Below are 21947 nucleotides of genomic sequence, written 5' to 3'. Positions count from 1 at the left end.
CTACAGTTAGACTACAGAACTGTTGGAAAGAGAGGAGGACCCTTTAAATTATTAAAAAATTGTAATAATAAAACTGTCATTAATTTTTGTCAAATAGAAGATAAACCGAATTGTTTATTAAATCTGCTCAACAAAAACACAGCGCATTGTAACATTAGTTATGCTAAAACTATAAAAAAAATCTACAATGTAAAAGAGGGCATAATATTAAATAATGATAAATTTATAATACAAGATGGATTTAATGAAAAATAACTATAAATGGAATTTTATTTGGTAATACTTGAGGATAAAGTAACAATCAAAATACAATTTTCGAAAACAAGAGCACCCCGGTTTACAGAAATTAAACATAAAATAAAAAAGAGTTGGAAGAACTAACCTTAGAAAACATTGACATTTAAAAAATATGAAAAAAGAATATCAAACATAAACCAAAAGATATAAACAAACCACAGTAGCATGGAGATAATTTTACGCGTTGTCACAATGATTCAATTCATCATAATTGTTGCAAAATTTTGTAAACGTACAACGATTAAGCTTATAATGAGGCAAACTCAACAAAAGTATTGACCTAGTCTTGGTGAGAGAAATATTAGAGGCAGGTCAATGCAAATGATACAAATAACAGCGGGTACTTGGACGATTATACTTAAGAGAGGGAGGAGTTAACACATGACTCCCACGCCATGACTTCCACTCCAAACATCACATCGCTACGCTAAATCCATTCGCAGGGAACATGCGACATCAGCAGTTTTGGATGATTCCCATCAACCTTGAAGTCATTATGCTCCCACGCCAGTTGGCAGGGCTGGCAATCAGATGCTAGCTGCAAATAGACTAAACAAACAAAGTCGGCAATAGAAGGAACCACAACGTATGAACAGCTGCGGTTCCAGTTTCCTACATGTTTTGTAATTCATAGAATTAAGTGGCAGGGTGCAACAGCGCCTTGTGAAATAAGGCCTTTAAGGCCTTATTACACTATTGAAAGTGAAATAAGGCCTTTATTTCAAAAAAGGCTTTATTACACTTCGAAAGAGAAATAAAGCCTTAAAGGCCTTATTGCCCTTTCATTTTTTTTAATGAAACAATAATATTTTATTCTTTTATTTTGTATTTTATTGCATTGTTACACAAAAATTTCACGTTAACCAAAGTTAATAGAACATAAATAATTCAGAAAAAGAATTTCATTTCATCAACAAAAATTAATAGAACATTAATAATTCAACAAAAAAATTTCATATTAAGAAAAATTAATGGAATATTAATAATTCAAAAAACGAACCCCAAATCCAAATAAACGAAAGAAAATTAGACAAAAATGTTTTTGGCTTCTTGAACAATGGTCCGACATACTGGACATGAAGTTGACACATAATTCCTTTTTTTTCGCGTCCAATTTTTCATAACAATCACTGCAAATTTTAAAATGACTACAAACGAAACAGTCGTTGCACTCGCGACTTGGCTCCCATGTCACTGTTGACAGTCAAAACTTTGAAGTCGTAGATAATTTCGTCTATCACGGAATCAGTATCAACAGCAACAACAACATCAGCCTCGAAATCCAACGCAGGATTGCTCTTGCCAACAGGTGCTACTTCGGACTGAGTAGGCAATTGAAAAGTAAAGTCCTCTCTCGACGAACAACAGCTAAACACTATAAGTCGCTCATAATTCCCGTCCTGCTATATGTTGCAGAGGCTTGGGCGATGACAGCAATCGATGAGTCGACTTTACGAGTTTTCGAGAGAAAAATTCTGCGAAAGATTTATGGTCCTTTGCGCATTGGCCACAGCGAATATCGCATTCGATGGAACGATGAGCTGTATGAGATATACGACGACATTGATATAGTTCAGCGAATTAGAAGTCAGCGGCTACGCTGGCTAGGTCATGTTGTCCGAATGGACGAAAACACTCCAGCTCTGAAGGTATTCGACGCAGTACCCGCCGGGGAAGCAGAGGAAGAGGAAGACCTCCTCCACTCGTTGGAAGGACCAGGTGGAGAAGGACCTGGCTACGCTTGGAATATAAAATTGGCGCCACGTAGCGAAAGAAGAAACGACTGGCGCTGTTGTTAACTCGGCTATAATCGCGTAAGCGGTGTCTACGCCAATTAAGAAGAAAGAAGAAGAAGTTTTAATCAAATTTTTTCGCGTTTTTTGCCTTTTTAGTTTTGCTACATATATTGAAATACTGCCGTCCAATGATTTTTTGAAATCAATTGATTTTGTCACATCTACATCTAGTAAATAGTCTATGAATTTATAAAAACTTCCGTTTTTCGAAAGGAAATTTACCCAATTGCCCATGGAACGATTCTATTAAGCTTGTAGTTTTAATGGTTTCGTTATAAACGGAGAATTTTGATGCGCCTTCCTAAAAAGAAAGAAGAAGAAGTTATTTCTTAAAACAGGAGTGTTAAATATTTTATGGAATAGACCTGAATAAAAGGGTACACAATTTATGTAGGATAACATAAAGAAGAAGAAGAAATTATAATTTTTTATATTATAAATTTTAATGTAAATGTTAATAAAAAGTATATGTCGACGAGCGGGGCGGCGAGAGTTCTAATACGACTTGCCGGCGATTTATTTTCCACTTATCGAGATCACAATGTAGAATCGCGGTAGAGTAGCGTAGGCAGAGTATATGCGAATTTAATATACATAAATGAATGTGTGTAACGAAGTGCTTAGACAGAATTGAACCCCTGTCCTGTTGTCCATCCTTTTTGTTGAGTGAGTACAGGTGTGGTGAGTTGTGTTGGTGTGGCGTGTTGATGTAAGTGGATGGTCCCATCGGATGTGGTGTATTATGCTGTCTTGATAGGGTGCTCCAGTTTTTCCCAGGTAGAGTCGGGGGATGCTTAAATAACCACGCCCACCTCCCATACAAAGGTTATGTTGAAAATCACTAAAAGTGCGTTAACCGACTCATAAAAAACGTCAGAAACACTAAATTTTACGGAAGAAGTGGCAGAAGGAAGCTGCATCCAGGCTTTTTTTAAAAATTGAAAATGGGCGTGGCGCCGCCCACTTATGGACCAAGAACCATATCTCAGGAACTACTAGACCGATTTCAATGAAATTCGGTATATAATATTTTCTTAACACCCTGATGACATGTACGAAATATGGGTGAAATCGGTTCACAACCACGCCTTCTTCTAATATAAAGCTATTTTGAATTCCATCTGATGCCTTCTCTGTATAATAGTATAAAACATTAGGAACCAATGATGATAGCGGAATAAAACTTTACAAAAATACGGTATTTGAAAAATATTTAAATGACGAATAATGAAATCTCGATTATCACTTTACCATGCGAGAGTATAAAATGTTCGGTGACACCCGAACTTAGCCCTTCCTTACTTGTTTAGCATAAGATCACTCAGAACGTTTTGTCATTTAATCGTGAATTGTTTTATTTACAGGGAATTACAAAATTCATCTCGGCCAAAAAATGGAATTAACTCGTGAACATTTTCGTGCGATCGTTTTTCACAACTTTCGACGTGGATTATCACGACAAGAGTGCATCGATGAACTAAAATCTTTGTATGGCTATGAAGCACCATCTTATAGCACTGTGAAAAACTGGTACAACGAATTCAATCGTGGCCGACGCTCGCTCAAAGACGAATTCCGTGAAGGTCGTCCAAAAACAGCCGTTGTGCCAGAAAACATCGATGCCGTACGGGAACTGATAATGCAAAACCGTCATGTAACATACCTTTAGATAGAGGCATGCCTATGCATTTCTCCCACCAGCATACATTCGATATTGCATGAACACCTGGCCGTAAAAAAGGTTTGTTCTCGTTGGATCCCGCACAATTTGACAATCGCTCAAAAAAGGGCTCGTGTGAATTGGTGTAAAGAAATGCTGAAAAAATACGATCGCGGTGCTTCAAAAGACGTTTATAAGATCATCACAGGGGACGAATCAAGGATCTATGCGTATGAGCCCGAAACAAAACAGCAATCGCAAAAAAAAAAAAAAAAAAAAACATTTTCGTTGATAAATATGCCTATTCACATTATTAGGCCAGAAATAAAGATAGCAACCTACGTACAGTTTGACATGTTTTGTTGTCGTTAAATCACCGTTAGGTTTATGAAAAGAAAAAGCATAGTTTTTGCTGAAGCTATGAAAATAACTAGTTTTAAGGCAAGCAAATATCACAATACAAACACCGGCACTATAATCAAACACGAAACTAAACGGTTTGGGATATCAATGACATTCTATATTCCAGTTAAAGTCCATTTAGTGCCTTTATGTATGGAACTAGATTTCTTTTGCATGGCCACCATGAGCATCCTTGCAGTATAAATCAGCTGATACTGCTGCAATTTTCATCTTCGATATTCATACGAAGTTTATTAATCGTCGCCGGCTTGTTGGCATAGACCATAGACTTGACATAGACCCACAGGAAATAGTCTAACGGCGACAAATCGCACGACCGAGGTGGCCAATTGACTGAGCCATTTCGTGATATAACACGCTCACGCTGTGTGGCTTGTGGCGCCGTACTGTTGGAACCAGATCTTGTCATCCAACTCAGGTCACAAATATTCGATTATCATTAAGCGGTATTGATTCCCATTCATAGTAGCGTGCCGGTTTTGATCATTACAGAAAAAGTACGTGCTAATGACGCCACCGGCCCATAAACCGCACCAAACCGTAATTTTTTCGGGATGCAATGGTGACTCATGGAGTACCTGTGAATTGCTCCCTGACTAATAAAGTATATTTTGCTTATTGACGCTGTAGATGACTTTTGAATGAACATCCGGATCATTTTCAAGTTGTTCCTCACCCCAATTCACGAGCATACGATGGTTCTGGTGGTCATGCGGCTTCAGTTCTTGCATCAATTTGATCTTGTAAGGATGTAAGCCAAGATCTTTTCACAAAATTCACCACAACGACGTCACAGAGATGACCAACGCTTGAGAACGACGTGTAAGAAACTGATTTGGGTCTTCCTCATTTGATGCTCTAGCGGCAGCAATATTCTCAACACTACGGGCACTTCTTTGTTTCACTGGCACGGGACATTTTGTACATTTTTGGATTAAAATTTTTCCACTAGACGCTTAATTGTTGATCTGAACGATTATGACGACCAAAAATTGGACATAACGCTCTTAAAGTTGAGGCCACTGACTCCAAAATTCGGTAGTCAATTTTAATAATTCCGACTCGTTGTTGGATTGTATATTTTTTAGTGATGAAATGGCAAACCTTACTGAAGAGAAATATGAAAAGAATGGAAAAAATATGGCATGCTTTGCAGTTCCTTTCTGTCTACTTTTGTAGAAACCCGTTAACAATGTGCGGTGAGAGTTCATATAATAAATACTCGCTCTTTTTAAAATCATAATTATAAAGTGAATTTTTTCGAAAAATTCGAAAATGCAGCCATTCGTTAAGTACAGTTGTTATCATCCACGCTTTCTTATTATGTAGATAATGCACTGGAAAGCTCATTTTGATATACATATATTATATGAAAAATAAGCGTCTTTGTAGATTTTCCTCTAGTTTTAAAATCAAATAGTGTATACAAAAGGCTGGACTAAGACGAAATTTCTTGAGTAATAACACAAACAATCCCAATATGGAAAGTGGGAATTGAAATCCCTGACCATCAATGTCGAGTCTCTGAGTTAATTTCTGACAAAAAAAATCTCATAATATCCAATACACTTTCGGAGATGACGTAAAATGTAATAGGCAGCGAGCTAGAATTCAAAGCACTACATCTTCGAATTTGCTTTTCTGTGTGACTTAAATTTATTAAAGGTACAATAAAATATATACTTAAATTAAAATCAAAAAAGTAAGGAATGTTCTTTACCAAAAGTGATTTCAATAAAAATTAAATAATTGCTCATATGCAGTTATTTTGCAAATCTAAATCTGTTTCACGACTAGAAATCAAGTTTTTTACTGATTTATTTATTTTGTATAATTTTGTGAAGCCTACGGCTCTATGCCTGCTATTGTTCATCTTGCACGCCAAATGCCAATCAATTTTGGACAAAAAACAATATTTCAGAATCACTGATTTTGGAGTGATGAACTTTTAATAAGATTCTGAAGTGTACATAGTCCTATGCTTACAGCCTGCGGTATATATGTACATGAGTACATGAGTACATGAGTACATTGAAAGCATGACAATTGAAGGAACTTCAACCATTGAGCACGAATGACAACAAACAATTGAAAATGCTTCACGCACACATGAAAATTGTGGGAGGAGTGTAAATTTTTCGCTTACGGCTCTACCATTGTATGTGAATACCGTACCGCCGAAACGTATGTTACGTCGGAAGTATACAAGTAGGTAATGAGGTTGGGTTGCCGGCCTCCATAAAATCATGTATATATGTATAACAACATACCCAATAGGAACAGCAATTGCATAGAAAAGTGGTTGAATTTGTATAGATATAAAGTCAATGTTACGCAGACATTTTATAAATATTGATATTTTAGAAAAAATGGTATTGGATGGTTGACAAACTTGGTTTAAGAGTATTTTTTTATATTAGATATAAATTTAAATTGCACTAGTGAGGCAAAGAATAATACCACTTGGACAGCTAGAGACGCTTGTCCGTTGTAATGCCCAAGACTTTTCGATGTTGATCAAACGCATATCGACAAAAGGCCCAGAGCCTGACACAAATTTAATGAGGCGACTAATATGAATTTTAGTCAATTCGACAGGTTTGTGAAAAGTATGGCAACCGAGATGCTTCAACCTTAGTCCGTCGAAAGCTGGACAATAGAGGAGAAAGTGTCTAGATGTTTACACCTCATTGCAACTTGGAATGCACGAAGACAAGAGAACTCCTGCTTGTTCCCATTGCAATGAAATTGGGCTATGGGTACCTTTTCTTGCAAGCTCGTCGGCTTTACAAATTCCGCTATGGCCAGACACCCAGACAAGTTTAATATGGAAGCACATAGCTTGCTATAACTGCTAGTGAGGTCATCTCCTCCTTGAATAGCATTAAGCTCACTGTCATCGATTTATACAGGATAGCAGCTCTGCTTTCGGAGTGGATTCATACCTATCTGGAAGAAGCTGAACTTCGAAGAAATGCACCTGCTGCTGCTTTGATGGATGCCACTTGAGCTTGAAAACTATTGAAAAAGGAGCTGATTGAGAGCTCCCAACAAAAGATTCCGCCTTCAAAATATCCCTTGAGCTTCGATCCATTCGTGGAAATTCGGAGCGAGGATCCACATTGTCAGGAGTACAGTAGAATTGAGAGAGGATTTCAGTCTCTCTCTGTCCTTCTCTACGAGCCTTAATGCGTCTTGTTTTCCGGAGTTTGATAGTAATCTTCACAGCATTACAGCTGACGGCTATGTTCAAGGGTATGTTGAATGACATTAAGTGTCATCATTGGCATTTTGTTGTTTGGGATATGAGGTGGACCGGTCCGAAACACTTATTATAGTAACCCCACTGATGCCAATGCGAGCAGCTTGTTGAATGCTTTCTAGCTGTTTTGTGAGTGTGACTTTACTGGGCGCTCTCCACCAGACAAATACACCATAGAACAGTATTGGCTTAACTACGGTTTTGTAAAGTTAAAACACAACATTTGACAAGAGAGACCACTGCTTTTGAATAGCTTCTTTCCAACAATGTACGGCAACCAATGCCTTCCTTACCCTCTCTCAATCATTGGGCTTCCGTGATAGCTGTCTAACAATGATGTGGCCCAAGTGCTTCACCTTTTCGGTAGACTGAAATCGAAAAGCCCCTAATAAGTGAAAAGGGTGCGTCCGGGACTTTTTACCTCATGGTAAATAGAAAGTCTTACAATGTGCGAAAATACCTCAATTGTATTGACCGGCTTAGCTGCCTTTTTTTCTCAGATAGCTACCGCAACGAGGTAACCTTGAGTTAACTCATAAATGGTTTCCAGAGATTTTCTTTTAACTTTGAGAGCAACATCATCCGCAGAAGCTAAAGTTCAGCACTGATGCCAGTGCGAAGCCCAAGTTACGGAGTGTCTCTATTGACCTTTCGTAGTGCACGATCAATGCTCTACTGCGCCACGACAGTTTTGTCGCAGAGAAGGCGATAGGAGATATAGGAGATGTTTGAGGTATATGTCGAACTCAAACCTGTCCAGAACCCTAATCGCCACTACCGGCCGCACATTGTGGAATGCTCCCTCAATTTCGAGAAATGTCCCCAACGCATAGTCCTAATACATAAGGGCTCCCTCCAGCCATGACACAATGGCATGCAGAGCAGTGTCTACCAAATTGCCTTTGCTATACGCTTACTGAGCCCTCAATATCATGTCTCTAGGTATGTTGCCCCTGATGTGCAGGTACATAAGCCTTTCCTGCGTCTTCAACTCAACGAGAAGACAACAGTTGATCCTAATGTTATCAGTCCATAAAGGATTAGTTAGATTTGAATTACCAGGTATTTTCTTTCAGGCAATAAGTATGAGCCATATAGTCTTACAATGTGCGAAAATACCTCAAATCGTCGGTCGTCAATGAATACTGCTTTAAACACGCCAGAATTGTTAATATTTAGTTATAGGAGTAGTTATAATAACACCTTATTAACAAGACCTTGGGCTGCAAAATGAAGTAAACAGTCCCGTTTTCTCTACAGGCTTTGCCTTGAATTGCATATTTGCACAAATACATTAGGGTGGATCGCTTGGTACTCTAAACACCTCTTAGAAAGGCTATACAAGTATGAGTTCTTAATTGTAACGGGAAGGTCCTCCGTCTAACGGTTAGCTACTTTTTTCTTATTATCAGATATAAAAATTTGTATCTCGCTTCCAACTACTTCAAAAAAACGTTTCGTATTGGAGAACCTTTCCAAGATAAAAAAGAAATTTTTCGACACACCCTAACACACATGTAGGGTGTATTGTGAGTGTGTGGGTATCATTTAAATGCCGGTAATGATTGCGAAACTCAATTCGCCCCTTTGTTGATGTTGTTTGCAATTGTGTACGGAAACCGGCTAGCTTGACTGACGGTGACGACTCTGGTGGATGATAATGGAGTTGGCGAAAACAAATAAACTTCTCACACCCGCATTTCCACCTCAAGGGGTAAACAAACTTCGCAAGCAACGGAAATACATAGTTAAAAAAATGCGAGGATAAAAACATGTTGGCATTGTTGACGGCGACAAATGCCACACTGGAGCTTCGTGTCATTTTGTGTCGCTTCAATGTACGTCAATGTGCACGTCACTGCCAGTCACCAACGTGGCGAAGTTACCAACGAAAGCCGGCAAAATAGTGCAAACTGACAGCTGGCAACAGATAGTAAGGCACCGTTAGCCCCAAATGAGCGCACGAGGAATTCGAAAAGGAAAAGGATTTTGCCGCTTTCAAATGAAGTGGCAGGGGGCCATGACTGGTGCAGGGCTAAAAGGCTAGTAAGTACACTTCGGTAGCCATGACTAAGTGGGGATTTTCGTGAATATTTTCAACATTTCTTTTCTGCATTCATGCATGCCTTTCCAAACAGAATACTAACTACTTATGACTGTTTTTCCAGCATTCGAGGTTGTTGGGAAAACTAAAGACGGGTGCGCAATGCTATTATTGTGCTTGTTTGCGTTAACGTGATAGTCAAATGGCGACAATAATAAGTGTTTCGGACCGGTCCAACTCATATCCCAAACAACAACAAGATGGGTCTGTAAAATTGTCTGTATATTTAACAAAGGTCTCCCCATATGGCTTAGCGCCAGAAGGAGCATTAAGACAAAGCCACATTCTTGGATATTAGGTTTTTATATGTACATAACGGAGCATAACGCTAATATAATGTAGTCCATGCCTATAGTATATACCATAATATAATATATTCATATTTAGCAGCAAAGTATGTAATGTACAAGGTCTGTCGCAAAAGAAACAGGACTGTTAAAAAAACAACAAAAAATTAGTATTTTTCAAAAGTTATATTTTTTTATTCAAAGTAGTTTCCTTGTGCTTCGATACAGCGTTTAGCCCAGTCAATTAGCATTTCAAATGAGTGTTTAAGGTCATTTTTCGGAATGCTCTTGAGAATATCGGTCGTCCCCTTTTGGATAGCTGAAATGTCCTGAAACCAGTGTCCTTTCATGGCAAATGAAGTTTTTCAAATAGGTAAAAATCAACCATAAACTTTTTTCATCATTTGAAATGTTTCAGTAAACGTTTTCCCAAGTTTAAAACAAAATTTAATATTTGCTCTTTGTTCAAAATGCATTTTACGACCGATGACCAAAAGCTGCTGTCACTTTTTGATCGATAACATCGATTATAGTTATCCAATTGTCTTAAAATTTTTACGAAATGTCAACAAGAGATCAAACTTTTTATTTCATATACCCACCAATAGGTGGCGCCACCAGAAACAGTTATATTTAAAAAGTTCTGTTTCTTTTGCGACAGACCTTGTATGTGTTTTATGCTAAACAGGGTGTTTTTTTTATATTATTTTCAACAGTATTAAGTAAATGCGGAAGCGGCCATAGAAAAGGAGTGGAATTGTGCAAATAAATAAATTCACACATTCAGAGAAGCCTTTGCATCAATCAACAGAAAACCGAGTGGAATTTTTAAATTGCATGCCATCGAAAAAATGCGACGCTCAGCTATGACATTGAAAGCTTGCAGCGGATTCTAATTTTGCGTTTACTTTTAGGGGTTTCTTAAGTACAAAAAATATTTTTTATATAGAGCATGTGAAGTTTGTACCTAACTGAAATGAAGACGAAATATAATAAGTAGGAAAAACTGAATTCGATCAAAACTCCTATAAGATTACTCTCATCTTTAGTACTAGAGCTCTAGTTGAAATATTCACTCAGTTTCAACTTTAGATCAGAAAAAATTGAGTAATGTCAACTATTTGGGGATCTGGAACATTTATGGCCCAATTATATTCATCATTGGCTATTAAACATATATTTATATTGGGTAGCCGAAAAAGTCTTTTCGTATTTTGTCAATAAATGTCGTTACAGTCTTAGATCTCCAGTGCTACTAATCATATGGTATTATATCATATACTGTTGGAAAGGTGACCAAATTTGACCAAAAAAAAATTAAATTCGGAGAAGTTGAAAAGAAGTTACAGTTGTTCAAAAATGAGTGAAAATAATGAAGAAATTCGCTATATTTTGAAATTTGTTTTATAAAAATGGGAAGAATGCCACGGAAGTCACCAATGAACTGTGTGAAGTTTACGGAGATGATGCTTTATCAGTTCGTGTAGCACAACAATGGTTCGCTCAGTTCCGTTCTGGAAATTTCGTAATTTCGACTTACACTGATGAAGGTTTTACCCTGATAGAACAATGCCTCTGCAGAAAAATGTCAAAAAGTGGTCGACCAAAATGGTTTTGTTTATTTATTTATAAATAAAAAAAATAGGTTGATTAGAAATATGAAAATGCTTTTTCGACTACCCAATATATTATATCCTAAGCCTTCATGGGAGATCAAAGGACTAAATGAGAATCTCCCTTTATTAAGGTATTTTGCTGCACCTTGATTTAAGTCCAACTTTTTCGGACCTTAGGCATCTCGCTGATCGAGTTCCTTCTTCTGGTTAGAGCGGGTCGGCCTCTGGGTTGGAATCCAGTCGATAGCATTTCGAGTGATTATGTCTGGATTTCCTCTCAAAAATTTGCCCATAGGTGTGCTTGATTTGTGCGCGAACATATGAAGGTACGCGCAACGGGACATAAAAGGCGGCAAATATTGCGATTTGTGAAAACTTCCAGCTTTTGGATGTCAGAGGCTACAAGATTTCATGTTTCACATTCATATAGTAGTGTAAACTTAACATTGGAATTGAGTATTTTTATTTTGGTACGGCATGTAATGACGGAGGGGTCACACATCCCGCTGAGGTTGCCGATAACTTGTTTTGCCTTCATTATACGGTTAATGATGCCTGCGTTTGATCCTCCGTTTACAAATATAACACTATCTAAATTACAAATGGGATTTTACGTTTTCGAGTTCTGTACCATCGTAGTGCTACGTACACATATTCGGTGTTGATACGTATTTCTTTGGTTTTGCCGATGTTAATTCTAAGACCTACTTTCGCTGCAGTTTCTTGCGCCTTTTTAGCGTTTTGACCTCTCAGCAATGTTGTGTGTCGATAAACCTATATTGTCTTCATAGTCTAGTTCTTCAGTCCCAGCTTATTCCTTCCCTTTCGCGCTTTTCCAATACGATTTTCAACAAGCGGAGACAGAGCCCAGCTCTGACAGAATTTCACCTCTACTTGTATTCGGTTACTAAGCTCTTTTTTGCACAAAACGCGACAACTCGCATTAAAGTATAACGCTCTTATTAATTCAATAAGTTTTGAGGGACCCCTCTCCAAACTAAAGCGTTCCAGATTGCATGATGACGAAGTTCAATGAATGTCTTTTGGAGGACGATAAAGATCAGGAAGAAGGGGACCGACATACGACTGATGTACCTTTGTAACACGTAGGCTACCTACCTGGTCAATACAGGGGCATCCCGGACGGAAGCCTACTTGCCCTTTTCTCAAACTTAGAAACAAAACGCTCGATAGACCTAGATTCACTATGCTCAATAGTGTAATACCTCGCCAGTTTTTACACTCTGACAGATCGTTTTTTTAGGCAGAATAATAATGGTAACTTCATTTAGCTCTAGGGATAGCTGTCCATTGGCCCATAAGTCTGCGAGTATGGCGAACTGTGGTTTCATAGTCCGCCTTTAAAAGAGCGGGTGATATGTTGTCTGGTCCAACTGCTTTATTGGTTTGAGGGTTTTAATTGTGGTTATAATTTCCTTCGGTGAGGAATATTTTTTTTTGCTTCAAATTATTTCAAATCCAAAGACCAAAGAGATTTATTATAACCATAAATGCATACAGTTAATGGTTCAAATACTAGTCGAAATTTTATTCTTTCGTTTTATAACAGGAAAATATATCTAAAACAGTAAAAATGTCAAGTCGACCAATCTAGCCGTTTCTTCATCGACTCTAAAAAATGCGTTTCGAGAAAATCGTGTTTAAGGTTTTCGAAAATTCTTACAAATAGACTCATATCTCCGAAACTGCTTGCCTGATCCAAATCTAATTATTTGGAGAATATTCTCACATATTTATACATTCAATGAAAGCAAAACAATTCATTCTAAATTCACAAACTTATAAAACCCTTTAAAAGTTTTTAGTATGAAGGATTGAGATATGATTAAACAATTCACAAATGTCATAATAACTCTACCAAAAAATGTAGCAAATTTATGTATCATTTCGGTTCATATTTTTGCAAACAAGAACCTCTTTCCGAGATACATAAGCCCAAAGCGGCAAAATCAAATATTCAACTATTTCAACCAAAAAAGGTTTACAGTGTCTCACACCTTTTAGCCTTTCATAGCTACTGTTATTCTCTTATTTGCGTTTTACGCGAAAAACTAATTGTCCAACACTTTCTTCAAGTTGCATTTAACGCTATTGTTGCCTTGCTCTCCTCCAGCTGGCGCTTGCAGCAGACTGACCACAGTGCGAAACTAATTTCGCTTTTATTTGTTCGCTGCGATTTTTAATCTCTCGAAAAAAGTTTTCACTCTAACACAACTTCGTACTTTGGAGGGCTTCACGAGCAAAACTGCTAATAAAAAATACAGAAAGAAAAGTCAAAAGAAAGACGAATAACACTTTGAGTAGCTGGATAAATGGCGAGAACTGCAGCACTTACACAGCATTTGTGTTGCAATAACAAAATAAAATAAAGTTTTTGCAACAGCAACAACACCCAATAACTGTGCAACACACGACGCAGAGTTTTTGCTTTTAGGCCAAATCCTTATAAGATCCTTTACACATAAACTTTGGTTTTTCTAGTTCCAGGCACACAACGAGCCGTCGCAATCGAGTTTAGCGCTCACCCGATTTTAAGCGCTTGCACCTGCATTGTTGTGTTGTTGTACCGTGTACAATCGAACTTGAAGCAAAGAAGACTACTCTGCTTGCTGATTTTTGGCACATGAATGTAGTACACTTTCAATATTTACAAATTGTTGACATACATATATATATTCCTTTAGAGCTCTTTAGAATAAGTATGATTTTCAGTGAACTGGATCATGAAATAAAAGCATTAAGGGTTCTAATTGATGTTTTGATAGGTATGGAAAGACTTGGCCCATTTTACGTCGATATCTTAAATTAATAACGAACAAAATACAGCTTGTGCAAGAACTGAAGCCAATCGACCTGCCCAAGTGACATCATTTCGTTCTATGTTCTCTTGAAACGTTCCAAGAAGATCGTACGTTTTCGAGCCAAATGTTTTTCAGCGATTGCCAATTCCTGGCTGGGTATGTAAACAAGCCGCATTTGAGAAGAAGGGCAACCTGAAGAGATCCAAGAGCTACCATTTTATTCAGAAAAAAACAACGTGAACGTTATCGCGCCCTTAGAACCGACTATTGATGCCTGGAATTGAAGCTCGTAATCTCGACGACATTTGATTTCAACAAGACGGCGCCACTTCCTACACATCACATCAATCAATGGATTTATTGAGAGAACACTTCGGTGAGCACAAAATTTCACGTTTTGGGCCAGTCGGTTGGCCACCAAGATCGTGTAATATCACACCGTTAGACTTTTTCCTGAGGAGATATGTAAAGTCTTAAGTCTATGCGGGCAATCCCATTGGAAATAGGACGCAACGCATGGACCGTCTAAGACGTAGCCATGGCCAACATTTGAAGGAGATAATCTTCTAAAAATATATGCCAAAGGATGTTCCTTCAATTGATAATAAACATTCCCCATTAAATTCGAACTTTCTGTGTTTTTTAAGGGAACCTCGAATACTTTGCTCTTGTTATGCGTATGTTGGCCAAGAATTATGTAACAAATTAAAATTCTGATCGGTATCTCAAAAACTGAGGCACTACTACTTTTTATAGCTTCGTTTTCTTCGTGGTAAACCCTGTTCAGAGTATGAAAAAAATAAGGCAAAATTTATAATGTTTACAAATGTTCTATGAAATCGTGACCTTACATAGTACTGACCTATTTATTTCAACCCGACAAGTGAGATCCCTAACCTTCTGAACAGTTCTGCAGACCAATACATAAGCAAATTTATTAAACCTTTTATATATGAGCACCTATTCTGGGAAGATCTGCAAAATTAGCTACGAAACAATGACCAGTTCACAATGGGGGTTGGGAAAAAGTGAAAAAATATATTGATTATATAATAGTGACTGCGATCTAAGTTTGCAACCACTACTTTCAAGAAGTCACCGAAGCTACAAGAGAACAATGGTCTTCGTACAATAAAGGAGACTTACAAAGTGTTTTAGCACATACATTCAATTATAATTTTAAACTGCACTCAAAACTATTTAAAGTTTTCTAGCAAAACTGAATCAGAACCAGGCGTAGTGGAAAATATTTATATTATATTCAATTGGAATAAACAGTTGTACTTAAGAATTTATGAATGTTTATTAAATGTAGTATGTTCCGTGACTTACGATTTCCCGTTGCAGCTTTGCGATATTAAAATTCGCTTGCGCCAATCGTACGCTCAAAGTGGCAACATCGCTGGTCAATTGCGCTCGCTCGCCAGTATTGCGATCCACCAATTTGAGCAATTTATCCTCCAAACTTTGATTCACTTTTTGCACACGTTTATGTGACTCATACAAACGATCATATTTGTCTTGCCACGCAATGACACTATCTTCCAATTCGACTTGTCGTTCGGTTTCCTGTATGCATGCTGTTTCCATGGCGACAATTTGACTATGTTTCTCGAGCAGAGCCTGCTTGAGCGCCTCGATTTCGGTAGTGGCTGCAAGCAAATGCGCCTCGCAATGATTACTTGGCTGGAAGTAAGAAAAAACGAATAGAATAAAACGTCAGTGTCAAGTTGAAATATTTGTAAAATGAGCTTTGTGTATATTAAAGGATTGGACTATTTAGCTAAAGCATTTCCCATTTCATACATTAACACAATCTTCTTAAGACTGGATAGTTTAGGTTAGGTTCAGTGGTCCCAAGAGAGGATCACTCTTCGACCGTTTATAGCGCAAGCTCCTAACGATGGCTGAAGTCACAAAGTGTTATTGCATTGCTCTAAGGTTAGACCGTTAACTAAGTAAGATTTGAGCTTTTTTACTTCGCCTATTTCCAAACAACCATTACATTTGGCAACCGGAAAGACAGTAAAAAATTTTCCTTACTTCGTGAGTGCTGGATGCCAGTTAACTTTATAAAAGGTGATGCTTTTTGAGGTTCTCTACTTTGTTAAAAAAGAAACACAGAAACTTCAAACTAAATAGAAAAGAGCATTCTTTGACATTTATTTTTTGAAGATTAATTCTTTCAAATATTGGTCGCGGCTACGCCTCAGATGATCCATCCGTTGAGTCCAATGTTTGATGACTCGTTCGAGCATTTCAACTGGTAACTGGCGAGTGACAGGTGTGATGTTTTACTCCAAAGTATGAATCGAAGTGGAATTATTCGCATGAACTTTCGATTTTACATATCCTTACAGGAAAAGGTCTAACGGTGTAGTATTACACGATTTCTACGGCCAATCGGTCGGCCCAAAATGCTGGCCGAAGTGTTTCCTCAGCTAATACATTGATTGATGCGATGGCTGGGATGTGACGTCGTCTTGTTGAAACCAAATGTCGCCGAGATCACGAGCTGCAATTTCAGGCGTTATCATGGCGCGATAACGGTCGCCACTGATTTTTACTTTTGAAGAAATATGGACAGATGATTCCACCGGCCCACAAACAGTTGTTTTTCTAGATGACATAGTATCTCTTGAATTTCTTCAGATGGCTCTTCGTCCCAAATGCGGCAAATTTACTTGTTTACGTACTCACTCAGCCAGGGCCTTATCGCCAAGTCGTTCTACTTGTATACGTCAGTCCGAGTTGCTGCGAACGGTGCCGAATCGACTGTTTTCGGTCTTCGCGTACTCTCAGCTACGGCTTCTTCACTCCATGTCGATCGTGGTCTATTCGGTCTAATATTATATTACCCAATATTGAATGGTGTGTCTCAAGATGGCGGATAATGTTGGAATAGTAAGCTTAATAGGCCAATTATGTTGACAATAAGTTGAGCGAAGCGCGCGAAACACGCTATTTACAGAACGTGGATTTTTGTAATAAAGTTGAACGATTTGTAAACGTTGTTCAGTCGTAAGTCTTTCCATGATAAAATGCCAAACAATACTAAACAAAAATCACATGACAGTTTGATGTGACTCTCACGTGATCTGTCAAAACAAGGCTATTGAAAAAAGTACCTCTACTTGGATCACCCATCATTATACGATTTTTATCACAAACGCTACCAATTGCGTTAATTTAAAGAGTGCTTCTCCAAAATCTAAATTTAGGATAGTTATCTGCGTTTCTAGCTATACTGGCTATACACCAAGCAAAATCCTGTTATAGAGTCCAAAGCAAGCATAACGCAACTATGAAGCTAAAAGAGAAACCACAAATATTGACAGAATAATGAAAAAATGTATAGAACCCGCCGCAATCACGAAGCGTTCGGTCATTCAGCATCAGCATGTTAAATGCGTTTCTCGCGAAAATGCATTTTTCAAATCGGGAGAAGATGGAACTCGAATACTACTCGAGATAATTGTGAAGCTTTTTAGTAACGGTCAGGACAGAAGATTTTATCTCGTTTGTATCAAAATGTCATTATAGAGAAACAGATTTTTATACACATAAATACATGTCTGAAATAAAGAATTGCCCCCCTGACTAATATAATCTCTTTAAAATGTTGATTAATGAATATAAATTTAAGTATTTCCAATATTGATAGATGTAAAAATATTATGTCTAATATACATACTATATACATATATTTCAATCTGGTTAATGCTAAGAAAATGCAACAGATATGAATCAAGTTTTATGAGCCCAACACTCAGAAATATAAAAATTTTAGTGGGATTCTCAGTCAATTATTAGGTGTTTTCGACTCGCCCAGCGTTACTCTCCAGCGCATCGAACAAACTATACCAGATTCTCAAGCACACGGAGAGCATTTGTAAGACAGTCCTGCACTAATATGTCTGCTGACGTTTGTGTTCTAGAGTTATGATTCCTTCTAAGTGGAAAAAGTATGTTTTTCGCTTAAAAAAATGGCGCATTAGACAGCAATAAACAATCAATCAAAATTTTCAAGGTCTCTTTGAGACGTATTAAAAAGAAACCGGTTGAAATTTTATAGGCTTCTGCTATAAGTTCATTAAATTATCATATAATTAGGACAAAGCATTTTAAAATACTTTTAATTCAACCAAACGGTGAGTACTGTATATGTGACCTTCACAAATATTACCTTGTACACTTAATAGTTCAGTTACAGTCAGCTGGTGTTGTTAGTGGCAATATTATAATTTCATTGAGGAACTGAAATAAAGCGTGCCTTTTATCAATATTTTGTGTTTTTCGTTTAAACAGTGAAGCTAATTGTAGAACATCATTCTACAAACATTAAGTAAGATTGAGTATAATCATTATTGTTGCTTGTTTCGCGCAGAGTGAACCGAAAGCATAATAGTGCTAAGTTCTTCAAAAACCCGATGACTTTTAATGTTTAATTTTTTAGGGGCAGATACATATATCACTTTATTTAATATTATTTTCTTTTCTTTAAAGGTGGCTTCACGTCTTGTTGGTTCAGCACAGAAAAAAAAACACATACAAAATTTTCGTCTATCCACTGACACTGCAAAAACCGTCGTTTCTACATTTCCGTTTAGATGCTTAGATGCATATATGCATAAACACGTATATACGTCATAAAATAAGCAGCACCCGATTATAGGAAACAATTAAACACTGGAAAGGCTTCTGCAAATCCGACCGTTATCGTTACGAAGAGACGCGCACACTGACAGTACAAATAATTTAGCTTTTATGATGACAACTGTTGCTGCTGCTGTTACTCTGTTAAGCCGCGCTGCGGCAGTGAACAAAATTTATTTAGAGTGATAACATATATTACAAGATTATATTATATATGTAGAAATGTATATGAATAAATGCGAACATAGCACGATTTTAAAGAGGAATATGAATGCATTATTCTATGAAAACAAAACAAAGTGTTTAGCAGCATTATAAAATTCAGAAACCCGTACAAATTGGGTACTGAGGCATGTGGCTGGCATTCATTTATCATAGTGAAAGCACTATGCAGAGCAATATCAGCTGAGAGTAGGGATTCTGCATGCACACATACATACGCTTGCATAAATGCATGTACATATGTATGATTAACTTTTAACGCCTAGCACTGATAAGCTCCCATGTCAGCTACAACAAACAGAAATTTAAATGTCATAGGCACAGTAGGCACACAGCTATGGTGTATAATCGCTCTCGAATCATTGTTATAGAATGGTTAAGCCTTAATGAGCACCAAATTACTTGTTTCACTGTTAATACCCTTCACATGATTTCACAAAAATTTTATGTATCGAACAATAATATTCCAAAAATTTAAATGCAACATGCCTTTTTTTTGCATGGGTTTTCTCTGGTAAAGATCAGTATTTTTTCAACAATTTTTTTCTGTTATAAAAAATTAAATATTTTATTAGAATTTTTTATTGTTACAAACATACACTATTAACACAGAAATGCTGAAATTTGTGGAAAAAAATATTTAAAAATCATTTCCAGTGACCCCTTAGAAAAAAGATGGCCCCGCGTTGGCAGGATAATTCCTTAGAGAATCACCTATGCTGAAAAAAACTGAAATTTGGATTTTTGGCAGACATTTTTACAATAAAATGAAAATTTCGGTAAAAATTTCGCGACATTTTTTTCAAATAATTGTAATCGAAAAAAAATTCTTCACCCAAGTCTGTGTAAATTTCATGAAGAGTAGTTCTCGAGAAATCGTACAAATCGCGCGTTTAGATTAGCTAGCCTCGAGAGCACAAGTTCTCAAGGCTGTATCTCCGAAACTATTACTCAGATCAACTCTGAAAATATTCTATATGCGTTGAAGAATTTACTAAGACAATAAAAAGGTCAATTTTTTGAAACCCGTAAACCCATGTAACCTCATAATACAAATTCCATTGAATTAATTCATTTCATCGTTTTAGCTCCTGGTACAAAATAGATTTTCTAAGATATCTGCAATATCTTCTTTAAAAATAAATAAATTGAATTAAATTATATATAGCTATAGGACCACCCTGTCCGCACATATGTAAACATTTTAATCAGCAAATCCACCCATCAGTCTGTTAAGTCATTATCTACTCTTTTATTCACATTTCTCTGCTTGCTACTCTGTTGATACATCGGATGCTTTTTTACAAAAAAATCGACGTAATGAGCCTGTTATCAAGCTATGAAATGACTGATGTACGAGTACATTCGTTGACTCTGTTCGACGACTTTTTTCATATAGTGACGCTGGTTCGTGTTCATTACGCATCAAGCCCAAGGCGTTCTTTGTACATGTGTTCTTCAAAAAAAATAAACATACTATAATGTTTTGGCAAGAATTTAGCTTTATTATATAAATAAAGTTTTGACATTATATAATATTATAAAATGAGTTTGAGCAAGTGACCGCCACGACTGGCTCGGATAAATTCAGACAAGTCTATAGAGAAGCGTCTTCATATAACCACGAAAAAAGACCAGCACAGTGAGATCTCACGATCTTTGAGGCCACACCACAGGCCTATGACGCAAGATAATGCGTTCACCAAAAGATTCCTTAAATAAATTGATTGTTTCGTTGGCTGTGTGGAATGTCTTGTCAGAACTCGCACATTAATATCCTACGATTCTGGCACGAAAAAGTCATTAATCATGGTTCTATACAAGTAGTTCTAACGACTAACTGTCCTTGTTGACAAAAACATAGACCAATGATTCATTCTGTCCATAGAGCACGCCATATATCGACTTTTGGCGTCTCTATAATGGCTTGTGGTTTATAATTACTCCAAATGGAACAGTTTTGTTTATAAACAAACCCATTCAACTAAAAGTGAGCTTCATCCTGGAACACAATTATCTTGTGAACATCGCAATCGATGATCTCTTCGTTTTGCTCTCATTCACCGAACGTGCAAAGCACTTGATAACAACTCTTTTACGAGTTGGATTTTGTAAGCCCTTAAACCAAGGCCCTTTCACAAAATCTCCCATAAAGCAAATAGGCACAGCTACATCAATTTCGTCTTCGGTGCACACTGTATGTCTCTGATGATACGCATCATCTACTAGAATAAACGTGGCATAAAACCGGTCCATAGTTACTCGAATTACTGGTTCAGAATTAATAATAACTTGATTTCATCATTAAATATGGTTGCTATCGAAAGTATTACACTGTTTGTAGATATGTTCTAATTTTTCGTTATCCATGTTTTAGTATATTAAAATATCTAAACATCTTTTGCAACAAAATAGGCGGTGTCAGAGATTATCTCTTAATTTTCGTTAAAATTCATTACACTGAGCATTCTCTTGAAGTCTGTAAACAGATAAGAGTCACTCTAAGCCAGATCCGTAGAATACAGTGTATGAAAACAATTCGCAGTCCAATTCGGGCAATTTTTCATCGTTCCCATTGATTAGTAATCGCAGATTCGATCCACTGTGAGCTCGGGCGGTATCCACATTGCTCAAATATTGATGAACGGTTTGCCCATCACTATCTCCAATCTCCATCATCAACTTCGAAGATTAAAGAACATGCATCTTTCGCAGAACCTTTTGTCAAAAACTCGTTACGTCGACTCATCAGATGTTGTCATCTTCAATGCCTCTCCACCATATAACAGGACGGGGATGACG

At 37.1% G+C, this 21947-nt stretch overlaps 1 protein-coding gene across 1 annotated transcript in view; it reads right to left on the bottom strand.

Annotated features, from left to right (window-relative positions):
- Positions 1-21947, bottom strand: part of LOC120778234 (serine/threonine-protein kinase pakD) — a 158421-nt gene that overhangs the window by 109712 nt on the left and 26762 nt on the right. Inside the window, exon 2 of the mRNA XM_040109992.1 lies at positions 15600-15953. Coding sequence (XP_039965926.1) covers positions 15600-15953 — 354 coding nt within the window. The remainder of the gene's footprint in view (positions 1-15599; positions 15954-21947) is intronic.

This window comes from Bactrocera tryoni, chromosome 5 (assembly GCF_016617805.1).
Source record: "Bactrocera tryoni isolate S06 chromosome 5, CSIRO_BtryS06_freeze2, whole genome shotgun sequence".
In the NCBI taxonomy this organism is placed as follows: domain Eukaryota; kingdom Metazoa; phylum Arthropoda; class Insecta; order Diptera; family Tephritidae; genus Bactrocera; species Bactrocera tryoni.
Note: the sequence above shows the minus strand (reverse complement) of the source record. Positions and strands in the feature narration are given on the sequence as shown.